The sequence below is a fragment of the Oncorhynchus clarkii genome, chromosome 4, assembly GCF_045791955.1.
Source record: "Oncorhynchus clarkii lewisi isolate Uvic-CL-2024 chromosome 4, UVic_Ocla_1.0, whole genome shotgun sequence".
NCBI classification, from domain to species: Eukaryota; Metazoa; Chordata; class Actinopteri; order Salmoniformes; family Salmonidae; genus Oncorhynchus; species Oncorhynchus clarkii.
In genome coordinates, this window is record NC_092150.1 from 19099388 (window position 1) to 19117761 (window position 18374).

Below are 18374 nucleotides of genomic sequence, written 5' to 3' on the forward strand. Positions count from 1 at the left end.
GAATCCAAAGAAATGATCTAAAGCCCCTCACGGACCCCACCCCAACCTCACATGCCAATCCCACCCCAACAATGAGTATATCTTATCAGTTCTCTATGTCTAACAAGTAGTTTGGAGCTGCGGCTTGGAGTGTTGGTTCTTTAACCAATGTAACCCTCAGAAAACTGGACACATGATTTGTATTGCAATGTCCCATGAAACGTGTCTAGAATATTAATATGGGATATTCTCAGAACATGGTAACCACGTTGTGGATTGGTTTGACATTAAGGGAATGTTCGCCTAACTCTAACCCCAAAACATGCTGAATAGTTTGTCATTGAATGTTCCTGGAAAACTGGACCCTCAAACATTAGGGGTGATATGACAAACACTTTCTCTCTCCCTAGAATTGTTAGCTGGGAAGAGCTCCTAGCAGTTGTACCAATAAGGTATTTTTCACATACGTTTTAATTTTAGATGCAGCACAGACGAGAAGAGTATTATTCATTAGGTTGAGTTTATCAACATGAACTGCAGTAATGAACACATAATGCCTTCCTCATGGTGTGTTTGTGGCTTTGCATCACACGTCAGACAGGTTGAGTGTGTGTGTGGATTCGAAGATGTGTTCCGAATGTTTCAAGTGCATTTTCCATCCACTCTATAGCCTTGAGAGGCTATATTTGGGCTTGTTTGTGCACACCACCACATCAGTCAGTCTTCTAAGGAAGTGCACTGGGGAGGGGTGTGTGTGTGTGTGTGTGTGTACATCTGAGTCCATGTGTTTGTTTTTGCAATCCCTTACTCTAAAGATTTTACTACAACATTTCACAACCTACTTCAATGTGTGTTGTGCACTGCTTCGGTATGCTGGGCTTTTCTGGGCCATGAATGTGGTATATTTTCAGGATAGTGTTGTTCCACTGAACGAGGTCTTCAGGAAAGGAGGAGAAATAAAACTTCTCAGAGCACCTTGAAGAAACATTTAACCTCCCAGATTGAATAGTGATGTAATGTCTGGGTTTCTGGAAATGGAAAATATATGTTATTTAACTGATGGATGCTCTCGTAAATCTTTATATACGTTAGCTTGAATAAACAGCATTATCATTAATCGCTCCTGATGTACTTTATCACCCTTTATTATAGGGAAAGTCGATGCTGGTAGTCAAATCAAATCAAATTTTATTTGTCACATACACATGGTTAGCAGATGTTAATGCGAGTGTAGCGAAATGCTTGTGCTTCTAGTTCCGACAATGCAGTAATAACAAGTAATCTAACTAACAATTCCAAAACTACTGTCTTGTACACAGTGTAAGGGGATAAAGAATATGTACATAAGGATATATGAATGAGTGATGGTACAGAGCAGCATAGGCAAGATACAGTAGATGGTATCGGGTACAGTATGTACAAATGAGATGAGTATGTAAACAAAGTGGCATAGTATAGTATAAAGTGGCTAGTGATACATGTATTACATAAGGATACCGTCGATGATATAGAGTACAGTATATACGTATGCGTATGAGATGAATAATGTAGGGTAAGTAACATTTATATAAGGTAGCATTGTTTAAAGTGGCTAGTGATATATTTACATCATTTCCCATCAATTCCCATTATTAAAGTGGCTGGAGTTGAGTCAGTGTCAGTGTGTTGGCAGCAGCCACTCAGTGTTAGTGGTGGCTGTTTAACAGTCTGATGGCCTTGAGATAGAAGCTGTTTTTCAGTCTCTCGGTCCCAGCTTTGATGCACCTGTACTGACCTCGCCTTCTGGATGATAGCGGGGTGAACAGGCAGTGGCTCGGGTGGTTGATGTCCTTGATGATCTTTATGGCCTTCCTGTGACATCGGGTGGTGTAGGTGTCCTGGAGGGCAGGTAGTTTGCCCCCGGTGATGCGTTGTGCAGACGCATCTAGTTGACCTCTAGTTGAAGTGAAATAATGAAAGAGAAAATACAATTCACATCCTGCTAGTTCAGGTGCTGGACATAAAAATGAATGAAGAATGAAATTATGTCAGCAGTTGGATCTATACAATTGTTGCAGACATAATCTTTCCAGTTGGAGTGAATTAACAAGTTGCCTGCCTGCTCTTTCTTCTCATAGCGGCACTGCCTTTCCTCATTATGACCGTCGTTTTCCGGCCCTACCAGAGGGGTGTGTACTGTGACGATGAGGACATCAAGTACCCCTTCAAACATGACACTATCACCCACGGCCTGCTGGCTGCAGTCACCATCTCCTGCACCGTCATCATCGTGAGTCCCGCCCTATACATTCCTCTCTGACACCTAGGTGAGATAAAGAACATCTGACTACATTGATTCCCAGATCAGTGTCACAAACAGGCGTTTGTCTATGTAGCCAGTGGACCAAACCATATATTAGCTGTCATACTGGAAGATACTGGAAGGTTAGATGTAATTCAAGCTCCTCTCTCTTTCTCTTCCCATAGCTAGCATCAGGAGAGGCCTACCTGGTCTACAGTAAGAGGATTCACTCTAACTCTGAGTTCAACGGGTATGTGGCGGCGCTCTACAAGGTGCTAGGTACCTTCCTGTTCGGAGCAGCTGTCAGCCAATCACTGACAGACCTGGCTAAGTTCACCATTGGACGCCTGCGGCCCAACTTCATGGCCGTCTGCAACCCCAAGGTCTGCAAAGGCTACATGCTGGATATCAACTGCACCGGCAACTCTCATGACGTCACTGAGTCCAGGTAGTTACTGAGGTAGAGGGTATGAGGGGAATATTGTTGACTGGTGCATTGCTCTATGCCAGTGGTTATTGCTGAACTGGAACCAATGCTTGTACAAACTGCTGCTCACCAGGACAAGGTGACCACAGCTTAATGCTCTGGTAGAAACACACTGAATAGATCCACTGTAGTCTCCAAACAGTCATGACAGGTTGACATGACCATTTTTAAGAACATCAATTTTTTTCCATTTTTCCAGGTTGTCCTTCTACTCTGGCCACTCCTCCTTCGGGATGTACTGTATGCTGTTTCTAGCAGTGAGTATACAAGGCTCATGGAACAGACGCAAATATCGACTACAAACACCCTTATATTCAACATTCTCAAATGGAATCAATTGATGTAACGCCTCTCCATTTAAATTAGGAGTAATGGCGTAGATATGAAAAGGCAAAATAGAGCAGGCTTTACTGAGAGTGATTGTGCTCATATATAAATATATATAAAGGGCAAGTCAAAAGTTCTGCAGAATTTGGACACAGAGGCTAATGCCCTGCTGGACTGTCATAGACCGGAGATGGAGGCTAGGCCTGTGTTCTGTTCCTGGTTATCTAGTTCAACTGCCCTGGGCCTTGTCATTGTGAAAAAAAGTATTTATTAAGATCCCCATTAGCTGCTGACAAGGCAACCGTTACTCTTCCTGGGGTCCAAACAGGAATAAAACAACACATCACAACAAAACAATAGTCCACATCATAAATAAAACAATTACATCACAACAAAACAATAGTCCACATCATAAATAAAACAATTACATCACAACAAAACAATAGTCTACAGCAGTGGTTCCCAAAGTGTTTATAGTCCCGTACCCCTTCAAAAATTCAGCCTCCAGCTGCGTACCCCCCCTAGCACCAGGATCAGCGCACTTTTAAATGTAGTTTTTTACCATCATTGTAAGCCTGCCACACACACAACCAGGCTCGTGGGAAGTGACAAAGAGCTCTTATACAATAGGACCAGGGCACAAATAATAATGATCAATCATTTTACTCTTTATTTGACCATCTTACATATGAAACCTTATTTGTTCATTGAAAATTGTGAATAACTCACCACAGGTTAATGAGAAGGGTGTGCTTGAAAGGATGCACATAACTATGCAATGTATTGGAGAGAGTCTCTGTCTTAAATAATTTTCCACGCAGTCTGTGCTGGTATTCACATAGGTACGTGGTTGCAAAGGGCATCAGTGTCTTAACAGCACACTTTGCCAAGGCAGGATACTCTGAGTGCAGCCCAATCCAGAAATCTGGCGCAGTGGCTTCTAATTAAATTACATTTTCACAGAACCGCTTGTTGCAATTTCGATGAGGCTCTGTTGTTCAGATATCGGTAAGTGGACTGGAGGCAGGGCATGAAAGGGATAACGAATCCAGTTGTTTGTGTCATCTGTTTCGGGAAAGTACCTGCGCAATTACGCACCCAGCTCACTCACGGTGCTTTGCTGTATCACGTTTGACATTGTCCGTAAGCTTGAGTTCATTTGCACACAAAAAATCATACAATGATGGAAATACCTGTGTGTTGTCCTTCTTAATGCAGACAGAGAAGAGCTCCAACTTCTTAATCATAGCCTCAATTTTGTCCTGCACATTGAGTATAGTTGCGGAGAGTCCCTGTAGTCCTAGATTCAGATCATTCAGGCGAGAAAAAACATCACCCAGATAGGCCAGTTATGTGAGAAACTCGTCATCATGCAAGAGGTCAGACAAGTGAAAATGATGGTCAGTAAAGAAAACTTTAAGCTCGTCTCTCAATTAAAAAAAACCTGTCAATACTTTTCCCCTTGATAACCTGCGCACTTCTGTATGTTGTAAAAGCGTTACATGGTCGCTGCCCATATCATTGCATAGTGCAGAAAATACATGTGAGTTCAGGGGCCTTGCTTTAACAAAGTTAACCATTTTCACTGTAGTGTCCAAAATGTCTTTCAAGCTGTCAGGTATTCCCTTGGCAGCAAGAGCCTCTCGGTGGATGCTGAAATGTACCTAAGTGGCGTCTGGAGCAACTGCTTGCACGCATGTTACCACTCCACTATGTCTCGCTGTAGGGAGCAACTGCTTGCACGCATGTTACCACTCCACTATGTCTCGCTGTAGGGAGCAACTGCTTGCACGCGCGTTACCACTCCACTATGTCTCGCTGTAGGGAGCAACTGCTTGCACGCGCGTTACCACTCCACTATGTCTCGCTGTAGGGAGCAACTGCTTGCACGCGCGTTACCACTCCACTATGTCTCGCTGTAGGGAGCAACTGCTTGCACGCGCGTTACCACTCCACTATGTCTCGCTGTAGGGAGCAACTGCTTGCACGCGCGTTACCACTCCACTATGTCTCCCTGTCATGGCTTATGCGCCATCAGTACAGATATCAACACATCTTGACCACCAAAGTTCATTTGATGACACAAAGCTGTCCAGTACTTTAAAAATATCCTTTCCGGGCCTCCCGGGTGGCGCAGTGGTTAAGGGCGCTGTACTGCAGCGCCAGCTGTGCCATCAGAGTCCCTGGGTTCGCGCCCAGGCTCAATTGGACAATTGGCCTAGCGTCGCCCGGGTTAGGGAGGGCTTGGTCGGTAGGGGTGTCCTTGTCTCATCGCGCACCAGCGACTCCTGTGGCGGGCTGGGCGCAGTGTGCGCTAACCAAGGTGGCCAGGTGCACGGTGTTTCCTCCGGCGCATTGGTGCGGCTGGCTTCCGGGTTGGATGCGTGCTGTGTTAAGAAGCAGTGCGGCTTGGTTGGGTTGTGTATCGGAGGACGCATGACTTTCAACCTTCGTCTCTCCCGAGCCCGTACGGGAGTTGTAGCGATGAGACAAGATAGTAGCTACTACAACAATTGGATACCACGAAATTGGGGAGAAAAAGGGGTAAAATTCAACAAAAAAAAAAAAAAAAAAAAAAAAATATCCTCTCCTGTTGTCCTGGTTTCCAGTGGTTTGCAAAAGAGGGTGTCTTCCTTAATTGACCCTCATAAATGTTACGGACATATACCAGGATGATGAAGTTTTTTTGGGGCCTTTTCCCCCAGCATTGTCCCAGCCATATCCGCGGCAGCAGGAAGAATGAAGTCATCCACAATAGTATGGGGCTTGCCTGTCCTAGCCACTCTGTAGTTCACCATATAAGACCTTCTGGCCCCTTCTTAATAATGGTATCTGTTGCTTTTATACATGTCTTACTACTTGAAAGTCGTCTTAATTCTCACTCAAAAAACTCCTGTGGCTTATTTTTCAAATTGGCAAGTTTTGTTTCTAAATGTCTGCGCAAGAGTGAAGGTTTCATCGAGTTGTGAGATAGTACTTTAGCACATATGACACACTTTGGCTGAGGAAAGGCACTACTCCCAATATAGGTGAACCCCAAATCAATGTAGTTCTCATCATATTTGCGCCTCTTCGATGGTCCAACGTCCCTGTCTGTTGTTCGGTGCTTTCCCGGGTAAGGGGGTAGTAGCTCTTAGAAACTGTCAGTGTCCATGCTAGCTTGGCTATCAACAAATGTAGATTTACTGATGCTAGCATTGATGCACTGATGCTAGCATTGGATGTGCTCTTGGAAGCAGAACAACTTGTGTCGTCAACAGGTGCAGGTGTAGTACTGCTGGTAGTAGCAGTACTACCAGTAGAGCTGGTATGTGTCTCTATGGACGCGAGCCTTACATTTTTTTTAACCATTTATCAATTTTAGAGCAAACGGAATGAGCAGCAGCTACATTTGGCTACATACGGACTGTTAGTGGGATTCCCACGAGAGAGTAATGATTAATGTGATTGGATGTTAATTATTTGACTAGGCTACCTGAATTTGATATTGTTATTTTGCTGAACACTAGATGGTTTAATTGTATTTTTGGCAGTGAAACGAGGCTACTCAGGTGAGAAAAAACCCTCACACAAATGTATAGCCCCGTTGGAAAATATAAATGGACTGTTTGAAAATGTGAAGATAATTTTTTTTAAACAAATACAACTAAAACATAAAAATAAAAAAAGTGAATCACATTTTTATTTGGCGTACCTCCGACGGCATTGCGCGTACCCCCAGTACCCAGTTTGGGAATACCTAGTCTACATCATAAATAAAACAACTACATCATAACAAAACAATCTACATAATAAATACAAATACAATAAAATATAATAAATAAATAAAATAATTATAAAATAAAACAATTACATCACAACAAAACAATAAATAAACATAAATAAAATGATACATCACAAAAGACATTGTGCACTATACAAATTTACAATAATACAATATTACTGTGTGTGCATGCATGTCTTTACAGTCCGTGTTTTGCCGTGAGGTGTTTTATTTTTTTTACATTATTATAATGTAACCTTTATTTAACTAGTCAGTTAAGAGCAAATTCTTATTTACAATGACAGCCTACCGGGGAACAGTGGGTTTAACTGCCTTGTTCAGGGGCAGAACGACAGATTTTTACCTTTCGGTTACTGGTCCAACGCTCTAACCACTAGGCTACCTGCCGCCCATTTTTTCTGTTTTTTTTTCTGATTTCACTGCTAGCTTGTACTGGAGCCATGATGTGGAAGAGTTCCATGTGGTCATGGCTCTAGTACATTGCTGTACAGTGCAATGCACTGCATTTCCCAGCCTCTATGTTTGGGCTTAGGGACTGTGAAGAGACCCCCGGTGTCATGTCTTGTGGGACATGTATCGGTGTCTGAGCTGTGTGTTCGCTGTTTGAAGAGACAGTTTGGTGCTTTCAACACGTCAATAGCTCTCAAAAAGACAAGTAGTTCTGCTGTCCATCTCTCCTCTACTTTGAGCCAGGAGAGATTGACATTCGTGTTCTTGATATTCGCTCTCTGTGTTAATTTAAGGCTCAGCCGTGCTACTCTGTTCTGGGCCAACTCTAATTTCCCTATGTCCCTCTTTGCAGCACTTGACCATATAACTGGGCAGTAGTCCAGGTGTGATAAAACTAGGGCCTGTAGGATGTGTTTGGTTGATTGTAATGTCAAGAAAGCAAAGCAGCATTTTATCACAGACAGACATCTCCCCATCTTAGCAACTGTTGCATCAATATGTTTTGAGCATGTAAGTTTGCAATCTAGGGTTACACCATGCAGTTTAGTCTGCTCAACTCACTCAATTGCCACATTATTCATTAAAATATTTAGATAAGGTTTAGGGTTTAGCTTTTAATTGTTTTTTATATTTAGGTGTAGCTTATTACTAGCCTCCCATTCTAAAACTGACTGTAGCTGTTTATTATAGGTTGCAGTGATTTCACTTGCAGTGGTAGCTGAAGTGTAAATGTTGAGTCATAAACACACAAGCTTTACTCAAGGCTAGTGGTAAGTCATTAGTAAAAATAGAAAACAGTAAAGGACCAAGACAGCTGCCTTGAGGTATATCACACTCTACCTGGTTTACGTGAGAGAGGCTTCCATTAAATAAAACCCTGTGTTCTATTAGGTAGGTAGGGCGGCAGGGTAGCCTAGTGGTTAGAGCGTTGGACTAGTAACCGGAAGGTTGCGAGTTCAAACCCCCGAGCTGACAAGGCCATCTGTCGTTCTGCCCCTGAACAGGCAGTTAACCCACTGTTCCCAGGCCGTCATTGAAAATAAGAATTTGTTCTTAACTGACTTGCCTGGCTAAATAAAGGTAAAATAAAAAAAATAAAATAAAAGGTATCTCTCAATCCACGATATGGCAAAGGATGTAAAGCCATGACACGTCTTTTTCAGCAGCAGATTACAATCGATAACCTCAAAAGCGGCACTGAAGTCTAACAAAACATCTCCCACAATCTTCTTTCTGCTTATCATCAGTCATTTGTCTCAGTGCCATGCATTTGCGTGCCCCTCCCTATCAGCGTGCTGAAAGTCAGTTGTTAATTTGTTCAGCTGTTTGAACCAGAAAGGGGTACTTTAATATTCTTGGGTAGCGGAATGACTTTTACTTCTCTCCAGGCCTGAGGGAACACACTTTCCTGTAGGCTTAGATTGAAGAGATGGCAAATAGGAATGGCAATACGGTCCACTACTATCCTCAGTCATTTTCCATCCAAGTTGTCAGCACCAGATGGTGTGACATCATTGATCGACAGCAATAAATCTAGCCATTGACAGACAGACAGGAGACTCTAGCAGACGACTCGGTCCTCACTGCCAATCAAAGCAATCAGTAATCTGCTCTGCTTTGTTCCTCTTTCATATTCCCTATTAGATGTGATTAATATCTCCATCTCCCTACAAGTGTTGAATGCTGAGATTGAGTGTATGTGCGGTAGGGGGGCATGCATGGATGCCAATTTACACACCTACTATGGCAGGAGCCTGGTAGCAGCCCAGAGAAATTAATGTGCCAGTTAGATATTCTGGCAGCAACTCTCCTCTTCTGTGAAAATGGTTTTCAGTCCATAGTTGGGCATAAATTAGATCAACATTCAACATATTTTCATGGTTTATGCAATTCAAAGCATACCATATTTCTGTTTTTACTGGGATTTGATTTAGAATGAAGGGGCATTTAACTTTTAAATTATTGCCTGTTATCATGTTTATCTGACTAAATCAAATCACATTTCATTTAATGTGTATTTAACAAAGTAACGACACACTTGACAGAAAGAAATTGAATACAATTCTTGCCTGTTACATGTTTATCTGACTAGTGACTACATGTAGCCTGCTGATGTTAGCATTTTGTAAAAGCTGAACAATGTGCTTTCATATTAGCCACTTGTAGAATGGACTCTCACACACTGTATACATGAAAATAACATTTACTAACAAATGCTGTGTTTCAGACATTCATTGAGGCATATTTGATGGACTGAAATATGATGATAGGCTTAATGTTACTGGGGCCAGTTTACAGTCAAATAACATTGCCTTATTTGGTGAGATGGTTCACCACTTGTGAACACAAAAAACACTAATGACCTCAATCAGCAGTAAAAGCAAATAGTCTTCAAACAAAGATAGCTCTACTTATGAGAACTGAAACATCTCCTCCCTCTCTTTCTCTCTAGTTGTATGTCCAGGCGAGGCTGAGGGCAAAGTGGGCCAGACTCCTCCGACCCACAATCCAGTTCTTCCTGGTGGCTTTTGCAGTGTACGTGGGCTACACCCGCGTGTCCGATTACAAGCACCACTGGAGCGACGTTCTGGTGGGCTTCCTCCAAGGCGCTCTCATTGCCATCCTCAACGTGAGTGTTGCCTGCTGGCTTTTTATTGTTCCTAGTCCCCTGTTTTGATTTAACCTCTTTCAGCAGCGCCTTTGGGAAGTCTCGGAGACGTGGGTGATTCATATTGGAAAGCGTAGCTGCGATTCGTATTTCAGACTACTGCATGCAATTGGGGACCCTCCCAGGCCCAATGTTTTATGACTTCTCTGGCCTGGTTAGAGAGCTGGAGGGGTTATGCAATGCACTGTGTGTTCCTCTGAGACGTGGAGAAGCTGCATGGTGCCTTCCACCACCAGACATACAGTATACAATCACATTTTCCAGCCCTACTCTGGTCCTCTCACTTTGTCTGACCCACACCATTTCACTCCTCTCCTCCCTACAGGTGCGCCACGTGTCAGACTTATTCAAGCAGGGTCCTCCCCACTGCTCCAGCCCAGACACGGTCGAGAACGAGGAACTGGAGCGCTGCAAACCCAGCCTGCAGATTGCAGATGCAGATCACAACAACCATTACAGCTACCCAGGGCCTGTGTGAGAGGGGCCAACCCAGTCAACCACTCTCACAACAAGCTCCCACAAACCACTGGACTGACTGAGGGGGCTGCGCACATTACCAGAATCCTCTATGTCCTGGGTGCACCAGCGCATGAGTGGGAGAGGACTTTTATATTGAGACATCATGGTTGATGTTCACTAGTTTCTTAGTATATTCGTCTCAGAAGTTTTTATGTTGCTTTTTTTAACACAATAGATTAGGTAAGAGTACCAAACATTCAGATAAGAAAGAAAGACCATTCTCAGAAGGGAAGATGTCTAGATGAGTCCCATTTTAGTGCACCTTTAGTCATATGAGTAATCTGAACTTCAGTGGGAGTTTGGGATTGATATGTTGATTGTTTCACCTATGTGAAATGGACTGCAGAGATTTAGAAATGTTGATGTTGATTGTGTAAGCTTGATATACCACTAGATCACAAACAATCAATGCAAACGTTTGGCATAAAGATTTTAGAAATTGAAAATGAGAAATTCTGCTTTTAGCTATGCACATTCTGGCATCAATCACTCTATTTTCTTAATGAAGAAATCAATGTTTTAACAGTAACATTGCTCCTTTAAGGTATTTGGAAAGCGCCTATTCATTTTTATTTTATAGATTACTTTATTCACAAGGTCAGAAATGTCTATAATGCCAGCACTGTTAAGGTATTGTGCAATCACAATCACCCCTGTTAGCCACTATGAGCCACAAATACTGGATCTGCTAATATTATGGCATTTTTCTTTTTTCAAGTATGTTATTTTTTCTGTGGCCCATATCAAACCAGTGCCTTCTTGGACTAGTGGCCTTTAAGATTGACACAAATGGATCAGATTCCAAGTTCACAACACAAACCAGATGCCTTAACATGAGCCTTTAAGAGTTGTAATGATACAGCTTACCATTCGAGTCATTTGTGGCAAGCTGGTATAATGCTCTATGCAAAGTTCAAGGATTTTTCCTTTCTTGTGTGGACTGCTGGGGCTAATTTGTGAAGAAATGCTCCTGTACAGTGACTATGTCAGGCCTGGCCCTGCTTGGCACAGGAGGACTGATGACAGATCAGTCAGCTCTGGCAGAGAGAGGCTCACCTCTGGTAGTAATTGTGAGGCTCAGAGAGCTGACTCAGAGCTGGCCTGTGACTGTGGAATGGCAAGGTACTCAGAGGGGCCTCCTGCTAAGACGCAGGTCCTACGGACTTCAAGAGATTTAAAGACTTTTCTTTGAATTCCATAAATGATAACCACCTGGAGCAGCTTCAGTGAAGTGTTGTTGTTGTGTAACGTCTCACCTGTGTATTACTGAATCCCCAGCCCAAATTGACCCATGAAGCAATAGTATCACAATGTTATGGGGTTTGAGTTTCCTCCAGGTTTCCATCATAAAAGGCCTTGTTCTGGGTGGTGTGTGTTTCATATGTAATAATCCTATTCCTGGCCTCCCGGGTGGCGCATTGGTCTAGGGCACTGCAGCGCTAGCTGTGCCACCAGAGACTCTGGGTTCGTGCCCAGGCTCTGTCGCAGCTGGCCGCGACCGGGAGGTCCGTGGGGCGACGCACAATTGGCCTAGCGTCGTCCGGGTTAGGGAGGGTTTGGCCGGTAGGGATATCCTTGTCTCATCGCGCACCAGTGACTCCTGTGGCGGGCCGGGCGCAGTGCATGCCAACCAAGGTCGCCAGGTGCACGATGCTGCTGGCTTCCGGGTTTGATGCGCGCTGTGTTAAGAAGCAGTGCGGCTTGGTTGGGTTGTGTTTCGGAGGACGCATGGCTTTCGACCTTCGTCTCTCCCGAGCCCGTACGGGAGTTGTAGCGATGAGACAAGATAGTAATTACTAACAATTGGATACCATGAAATTGGGGAGAAAAAGGGGTGAAAAATGTTTTTAAAGAATAATAATACTATTCCCATTAGCGGATTGGCCCTGGTTGGCCATTATATGTGCAGTTGAAGTTGGAAGTTTACATACACCTTAGCCAAATACATTGAAACTCACTTCTTCACAATTCCTGAAATGTAATCCTAATAAAAATTCCCTGTCTTAGGTCAGTTAGGATCATCTTTATTTTAAGAATGTGAAATATCAGAATAATAGTAGAGAGTGATTTATTTCAGCTTTTATTTATTTCATCACATTCCCAGTGGGTCAGAAGTTTACGTACACCCAATTAGTATTTGGTAGCATTGTCTTTAAATTGTTTAACTTGGGTCAAACTTTTCGGGTAGCCTTCCACAAGCTTCCCACAATAAGTTGGGTGAATTTTGTCCCATTCCTCCTGACAGAGCTGGTGTAACTGAGTCAGGTTTGTAGGCCCCTTGCTCGCACACGCTTTTTCAGTTCTGCCCACAAGTTTTCTATAAGATTGAGGTCAGGGCTTTATGATGGCCACTCCAATACCTTGACTTTGTTGTCCTTAAGCCATTTTCCCACAACTTTGGAAGCACCCCCACAACATGATGCTGCCACCCCCGTGCTTCATGGTTGGGATGGTGTTCTTCGGCATGCAAGCCTCCCCATTTTCCTTCAAACATAACGATGGTCATTATGGCCAAACAGTTCTATTTTTGTTTCATCAGACCAGAGGACATTTCTCCAAAAAGAATGATCTTTGAAATACATCCACAGGTACACATCCAATTGACTCAAATGATGTCAATTGGCCTATCAGAAGCTTCTAAATCCATGACATCATTTTCTGGAATTTTCCAAGCTGTTTAAAGTCACGGTCAACTTAGTGTATGTGAACTTCTAACCCACTAGAATTGTGATACAGTGAATTATAAGTGAAATAATCTGTCTGTAAACAATTGTTGGAAAAATTACTTGTTTCATGCATAAAGTCGATGTCCTAACCAACTTGCCAAAACTATAGTTTGTTAACAAGAAATTTGTGGAGTGGTTGAAAAACTAGTTTTAATTACCCCAACCTAAGTGTATGTAAACTTCCGACTTCAACTGTATGTCAAACATTATGCTGTTCTGTTCACTGTACATGTATCTATCCATAGCTGTTTATGTATGCACAAAAGGAATCTAAATAAATACCAAATACACCATGTTTCAATGCAATGCTTCATATTAACAAAACAGCTGAGTCTCTGCGTAGCTTTCATCAAGGTTTAATCTTCGATGTATGCATTGTCTTGACACGTTGTTTGTCATACATTCCATTCCACATTTAATGAGTGCATTCCAAAGAACTCATTCAGTAATCAAATAATTTGTTGCCATGCTGGTTTCACTCTTGCAACACATTTCACAAGTATGGGTTAAATGGTGGGAATTATGAGTTCAGAAGTGTGAAATGTAACTGATCTCACATTGTGTCCGAGTGATTTGTAAATCGTGATGAAGTGGGTATGATATCAGAGTGCGTTTTGAAGTAAATTTTTGGGCAATAAGAGAAACGGGATGCCTTGCCATCTAGTCTGGTTTTGACTCAATGGGATACAGCTTTTGTCAGATTTGACTTTTTGTAGTAGGTTAGGAGAATTTATGCAGCAGGTTAGGATAATTAAAATAGCAGACATAGGTTAAGGTTAGGGAAAGGGTTAGAGCTAGCTAAAATGCAAAATGGCGTCAATTTAACAAAAGCTGTATCCCTTCTAATCTGGTCATGCTCCAGCTAGCTTGTTTATAATAATCATGAATCATGATTTCCAGCTGCTTGATGATTCCAGTCCCTCTGCAATTACTTACTGTACGAGGTGGAAGGTCTCACTCAGAAATTAAAATTAAACAAATTAATGTAAATTTTTATTTCACAAATATACAGTAACTTATATACATCTACTGATAAAGGATTGGTATCTGCTTTTATGGGTCTATTGTTTGTGAGAGAAAAACCTGACCATAGAAAGATAATCTCTATGAGTTTGACATCCTTCCTATTGACAGTGGAATTTCTGACTGTTAAAAACACCCTGCCTCACCTATTGTTCCTGTGCAAAGAGGAAACCAACATTCTCTGTAAAAAGCTATTTGCTCATTGTTCTGCTATTACCGTGGTTCTCTTATCTGAGTTTCTGTTCTTGTGTGAGGAGGGTATATTTAGTGATTCTTCAGTTTCCTTCACTGTTTGTGTGCACTTGGCCCTGAGTATTTTCACTAGCCATTGTAGGGAGTTTATCCTGTGTACATTAAAGAGATGAATAGAGATATCACAATCATCAATGCCTGTTGGTTTTCTGCTCTTGCACACTTGTGATGGAGTAGAGCTTTGGAGAAGCTATCTTGAGGTGGTTAATCATGACACTTCAACTGAAATTTTCTGACCATTTAGATCGCAACACTGACTACATAAGGTTATAAGTTTGATTAGTGTCTGAGAGCCCAAGGCTTTGCATGCAATGCATGGTGGGAATATGGCTCAACTGGGCAGATCCATGAATTACATGGTTTTTACTTGGAGATATCCTGTCCTGTGGCCCCAGCTCTGTCCTGCTTTACAAGTTCAGTACAAAACCCCTTGACTTATCCCCCTGGCTTTTCAACAAGACTAATTAAAATCAAGTTCCAGGGATTGGGAGAAGTTGAGCAAGACTCTCTACCCCCTCAGACAAGGGCCGGAGAATGGGAACTCTCAACCATAATAAACATACATATCTAAATAAACATTGGACCCCATATTTTTAAAAGTCTTATTGGCAGCTCAAATATACACCACTCATTTAAAACAATATTAGTTACTGACCTATTTCGAAATACCTGAGTATGTCTCTAACTTGTTTTGTGTTTTCAATGTCAGGTGGTTAGGAGAGTAAAAATCGTTGATTGAGTTGCAGCTAAGTACTGAGTGGACTTAAATGCATATGCTACATTTCTCAGTAATAAATAACACATGCATACAATAGTATCCTGAGTTTGCTGAATATCTGTTCCTATGGTAACACAGGCACATTTCAGAGCAATGAGTGTGAGGCTATGGACCTATAGCTGAAATGCTAAGACATTTCAACCCCTTATTTAGCATAGTAATAAGAACATTCATAGATCTGACTGGAGAGGTAACCTCACGATAAATATGATTAGGCTAATCTTGCAGGTGTGCATTTATTATAACCCTGAAATCTCAGTATTAATCCAAAATACAGGTATCATAATCTTCATACATGACAAATAACACAGTAATTCACACAGTTCCTTAAAACCCATCTGAGCTCTAGAGACATGAATGGTCCAGGGGTGAATGGCTCAGTGCCTGGTGAAAAGTGGCTCCTCAAATGAGCGGTTAGAGAAACCTCAGCTGGGAAGAAGTCTAGAAGTCTGACAGAGAGAGAATGGGCTTCGGCTGCAGTGTTGGGGCTGTGGCTCCAGCCCTGTCGTGCGCCTCATTCTGGTCCGACTCACACACACTGTGACGACCATGTGGTCCCAAGCTGGAATGCCTGGGCAAACACTGGAGCACGTTAGATTGTAGCCTTGTATTGTCTCTCTTCACCTCGGCCTACATTGTTATTTTGCGGCTTTCATTGTTGTTATTTTGCGGCTTTCATTGGGGTGTGTCTCTGTTTATGTTCATGGTTCACGTGCTTAAGACAAGGGAAGTGAGTGCTCCTCACAATGTCAACACCCACTCTCAGTAACTAGCTCCTAGCTGTTATCAGACTTAAACAGGGGATTAGACCTATTGATCAAATGGCCCTGTTCAAAGGTTATCTAGATAAGACCATTAGGCCAATGTCCTTTCAAACATTTCACAAATAGTGGTCTGGCTACTCAATGATTCTGCTGCATTCACTCATTTGCCAGTCGCTATTGAATGTAAAATGTACACTATGTATACAAATGTATGTGGACATCTAGTGGAAAGCCTTCCCAGAAGCGTGGAGTCTATTATAGCAGCAATGGGGGGATCAACTCCATATTAATGCTCATGATTTTGGAATAAGACTTTCAACGAGCACGTGTCCACATACTTTTGGCCATGTAGTGTATCCACCATCAACTGTAGATATACAGTAGGTGTCATGGTTAAAGTTTTATTTTCTCATGCAGGATCCCTGTATAGAGGCATTTTCAGCTTAGCTTTACAATCTACCAATTAAAATGTATCCACAAAATAAGCTGCCAGTGCTTGAGTCACTGTTGTTTTCCACCTCCTGTTACAGGCAGCTCTCTGTCTCACTGCTGGCTCCTAATGAGACACCACCCCTCATGTGGCCTTGTCCACATAGCATCTATTCACTGTTGTGTTCTGTGTTCATTCCTCGTGTCATGGATGGTAATACTCTAAATCCTCTTGAAATTGTATTGTAATCCCTAGAAATATAATGATTCTTTCTCCGAGCCATTTGACCAAGTTTTAGTCCACCGTCATATTTTTCATATAACTCCATTAGTCGACTTGTCTAACGCTTTAGTAAAATTGAGTCAAAACTGATTGTCATAACAGAAAAGCCACATGCCTCGCTATCAAGTATGTTAACATGTTTTGGTCCATTTCACTGCGTCTATTTCAGGAAGCTTCAATTCATTTAAGTAATCTGTGACAGAGCGTAACCACGTCCTTAAGCCTATTATGTTCATGTCTAGTAGGGTTTGACTGTAAAACAGTCCAAAGCAGATATTTATAAAAATATGTGCATACATTTCATCCTGCAAAATAGCCAAAGGGTGGAGTGCCTCCAAATCCTTACTCTACTCACACACTCCCATCCATTCCATAGTTTGTATCGCAAATTAACCCATGGTTTGATTCTCATGTGACCCATTCATATTTGCCATTTATATCTAGGCTTTACAGAATGATGTATTGCTTTTGCAGACATTCCTTTTACAAACCATTAATTTCAGATGCAAACTGTCCCTTAATGTTAGCGAGCTAGAGTTTTCTCCTTCCCCTGAAGCAAAAATTGAAAAAAAGAAGAGCAGAGTTCAACCCGGTCTCATAGCCTTTCGCATTATTATTTACGTAAATCTGAAATGCTTGATTGTACATGATTTGGAAAGGCTGTCTATATAAGATCCTACAGTTGACAGTGCATGTCAGAGCAAAAACCAGGCCATGAGGTCGAAGGAATTGCCCGTAGAGCTCCGAGACAGGATTGTGTCTAGGATCAGATCTGTGGAAGGGTACCAAAATGTTTCTACAGCATTGAAGGTCCCCAAGAACACAGTGGCCTCCATCATTCTTACATGGAATAAGTTTGGAACCACCAAGACTCTTCCTAGAGCTGGCCGCCCGGCCAAACTGAGCAATCGGGGGAGAAGGGCCTTGGCCAGGAAGGTGACCAAGAACCCGATGGTCACCCTGACAGAGCTCCAGAGGTCCTCTGTGGAGATGTGAGACCCTTCCAGAAGGACAACCATCTCTGCAGCATTCCACCAATCAGGCCTGTCTGGAGGAAACATGGCACCATCCCTACGGTGAAGCACGGTGGTGGCAGCATCATGCTGTTGTGATGTTTTTAGCGGCAGGGACTGGGAGACTAGTCAGGATAGAGGGAAAAATGAACGGAGCAAAGTACAGAGAGATCCTTGATGAAAACATGCTCCAGAGCGCTCAGGATCTCAGACTGGGGCAAAGGTTCACCTTCTAACAGGACAACAACCCTAAGCACACAGCCAAGACAATGCAGGAGTCTCTGAATGTCAGTGAGTGACCCAGCCAGAGCACTCTCCATCCAACCTGACAGAGCTTGAGAGGATCTGCAGAGAAGAATGGGAGAAACTCCCCAAATACAGGTGTGCCAAGCTTGTAGCGTCATACCCAAGAAGACTCGAGGCTGTAATCGTTGCCAAAGGTGCTTCAACAAAATACTGAGTAAAGGGTCTGAATACTTATGTAAATGTGATATATATATTTTTTTATACATTTGCAAAAAAATCTAAAAACATGTTTTTTCTTTGTCATTATGGGGTATTGTGTGTCGATTGATGAGGGAAAAAAATATTTAATCCATTTTAGAATAAGC

General features: G+C 42.4%; 1 protein-coding gene across 2 annotated transcripts in view; it reads left to right on the top strand.

The window, feature by feature from the left end:
- Positions 1–13516, top strand: part of LOC139406544 (phospholipid phosphatase 2-like) — a 34168-nt gene extending 20652 nt beyond the window's left edge. The window contains exons 2-6 of one of the 2 annotated variants that reach the window (XM_071149236.1): positions 2097–2248; positions 2446–2708; positions 2947–3004; positions 9761–9937; positions 10302–13516. In XM_071149236.1, coding sequence (XP_071005337.1) covers positions 2097–2248; positions 2446–2708; positions 2947–3004; positions 9761–9937; positions 10302–10454 — 803 coding nt within the window. In that variant the 3' untranslated portion in view covers positions 10455–13516. The remainder of the gene's footprint in view (positions 1–2096; positions 2249–2445; positions 2709–2946; positions 3005–9760; positions 9938–10301) is intronic. The other variant, XM_071149237.1, reaches the window with a different exon arrangement.
- Positions 13517–18374: the final 4858 nt, after the last annotated feature.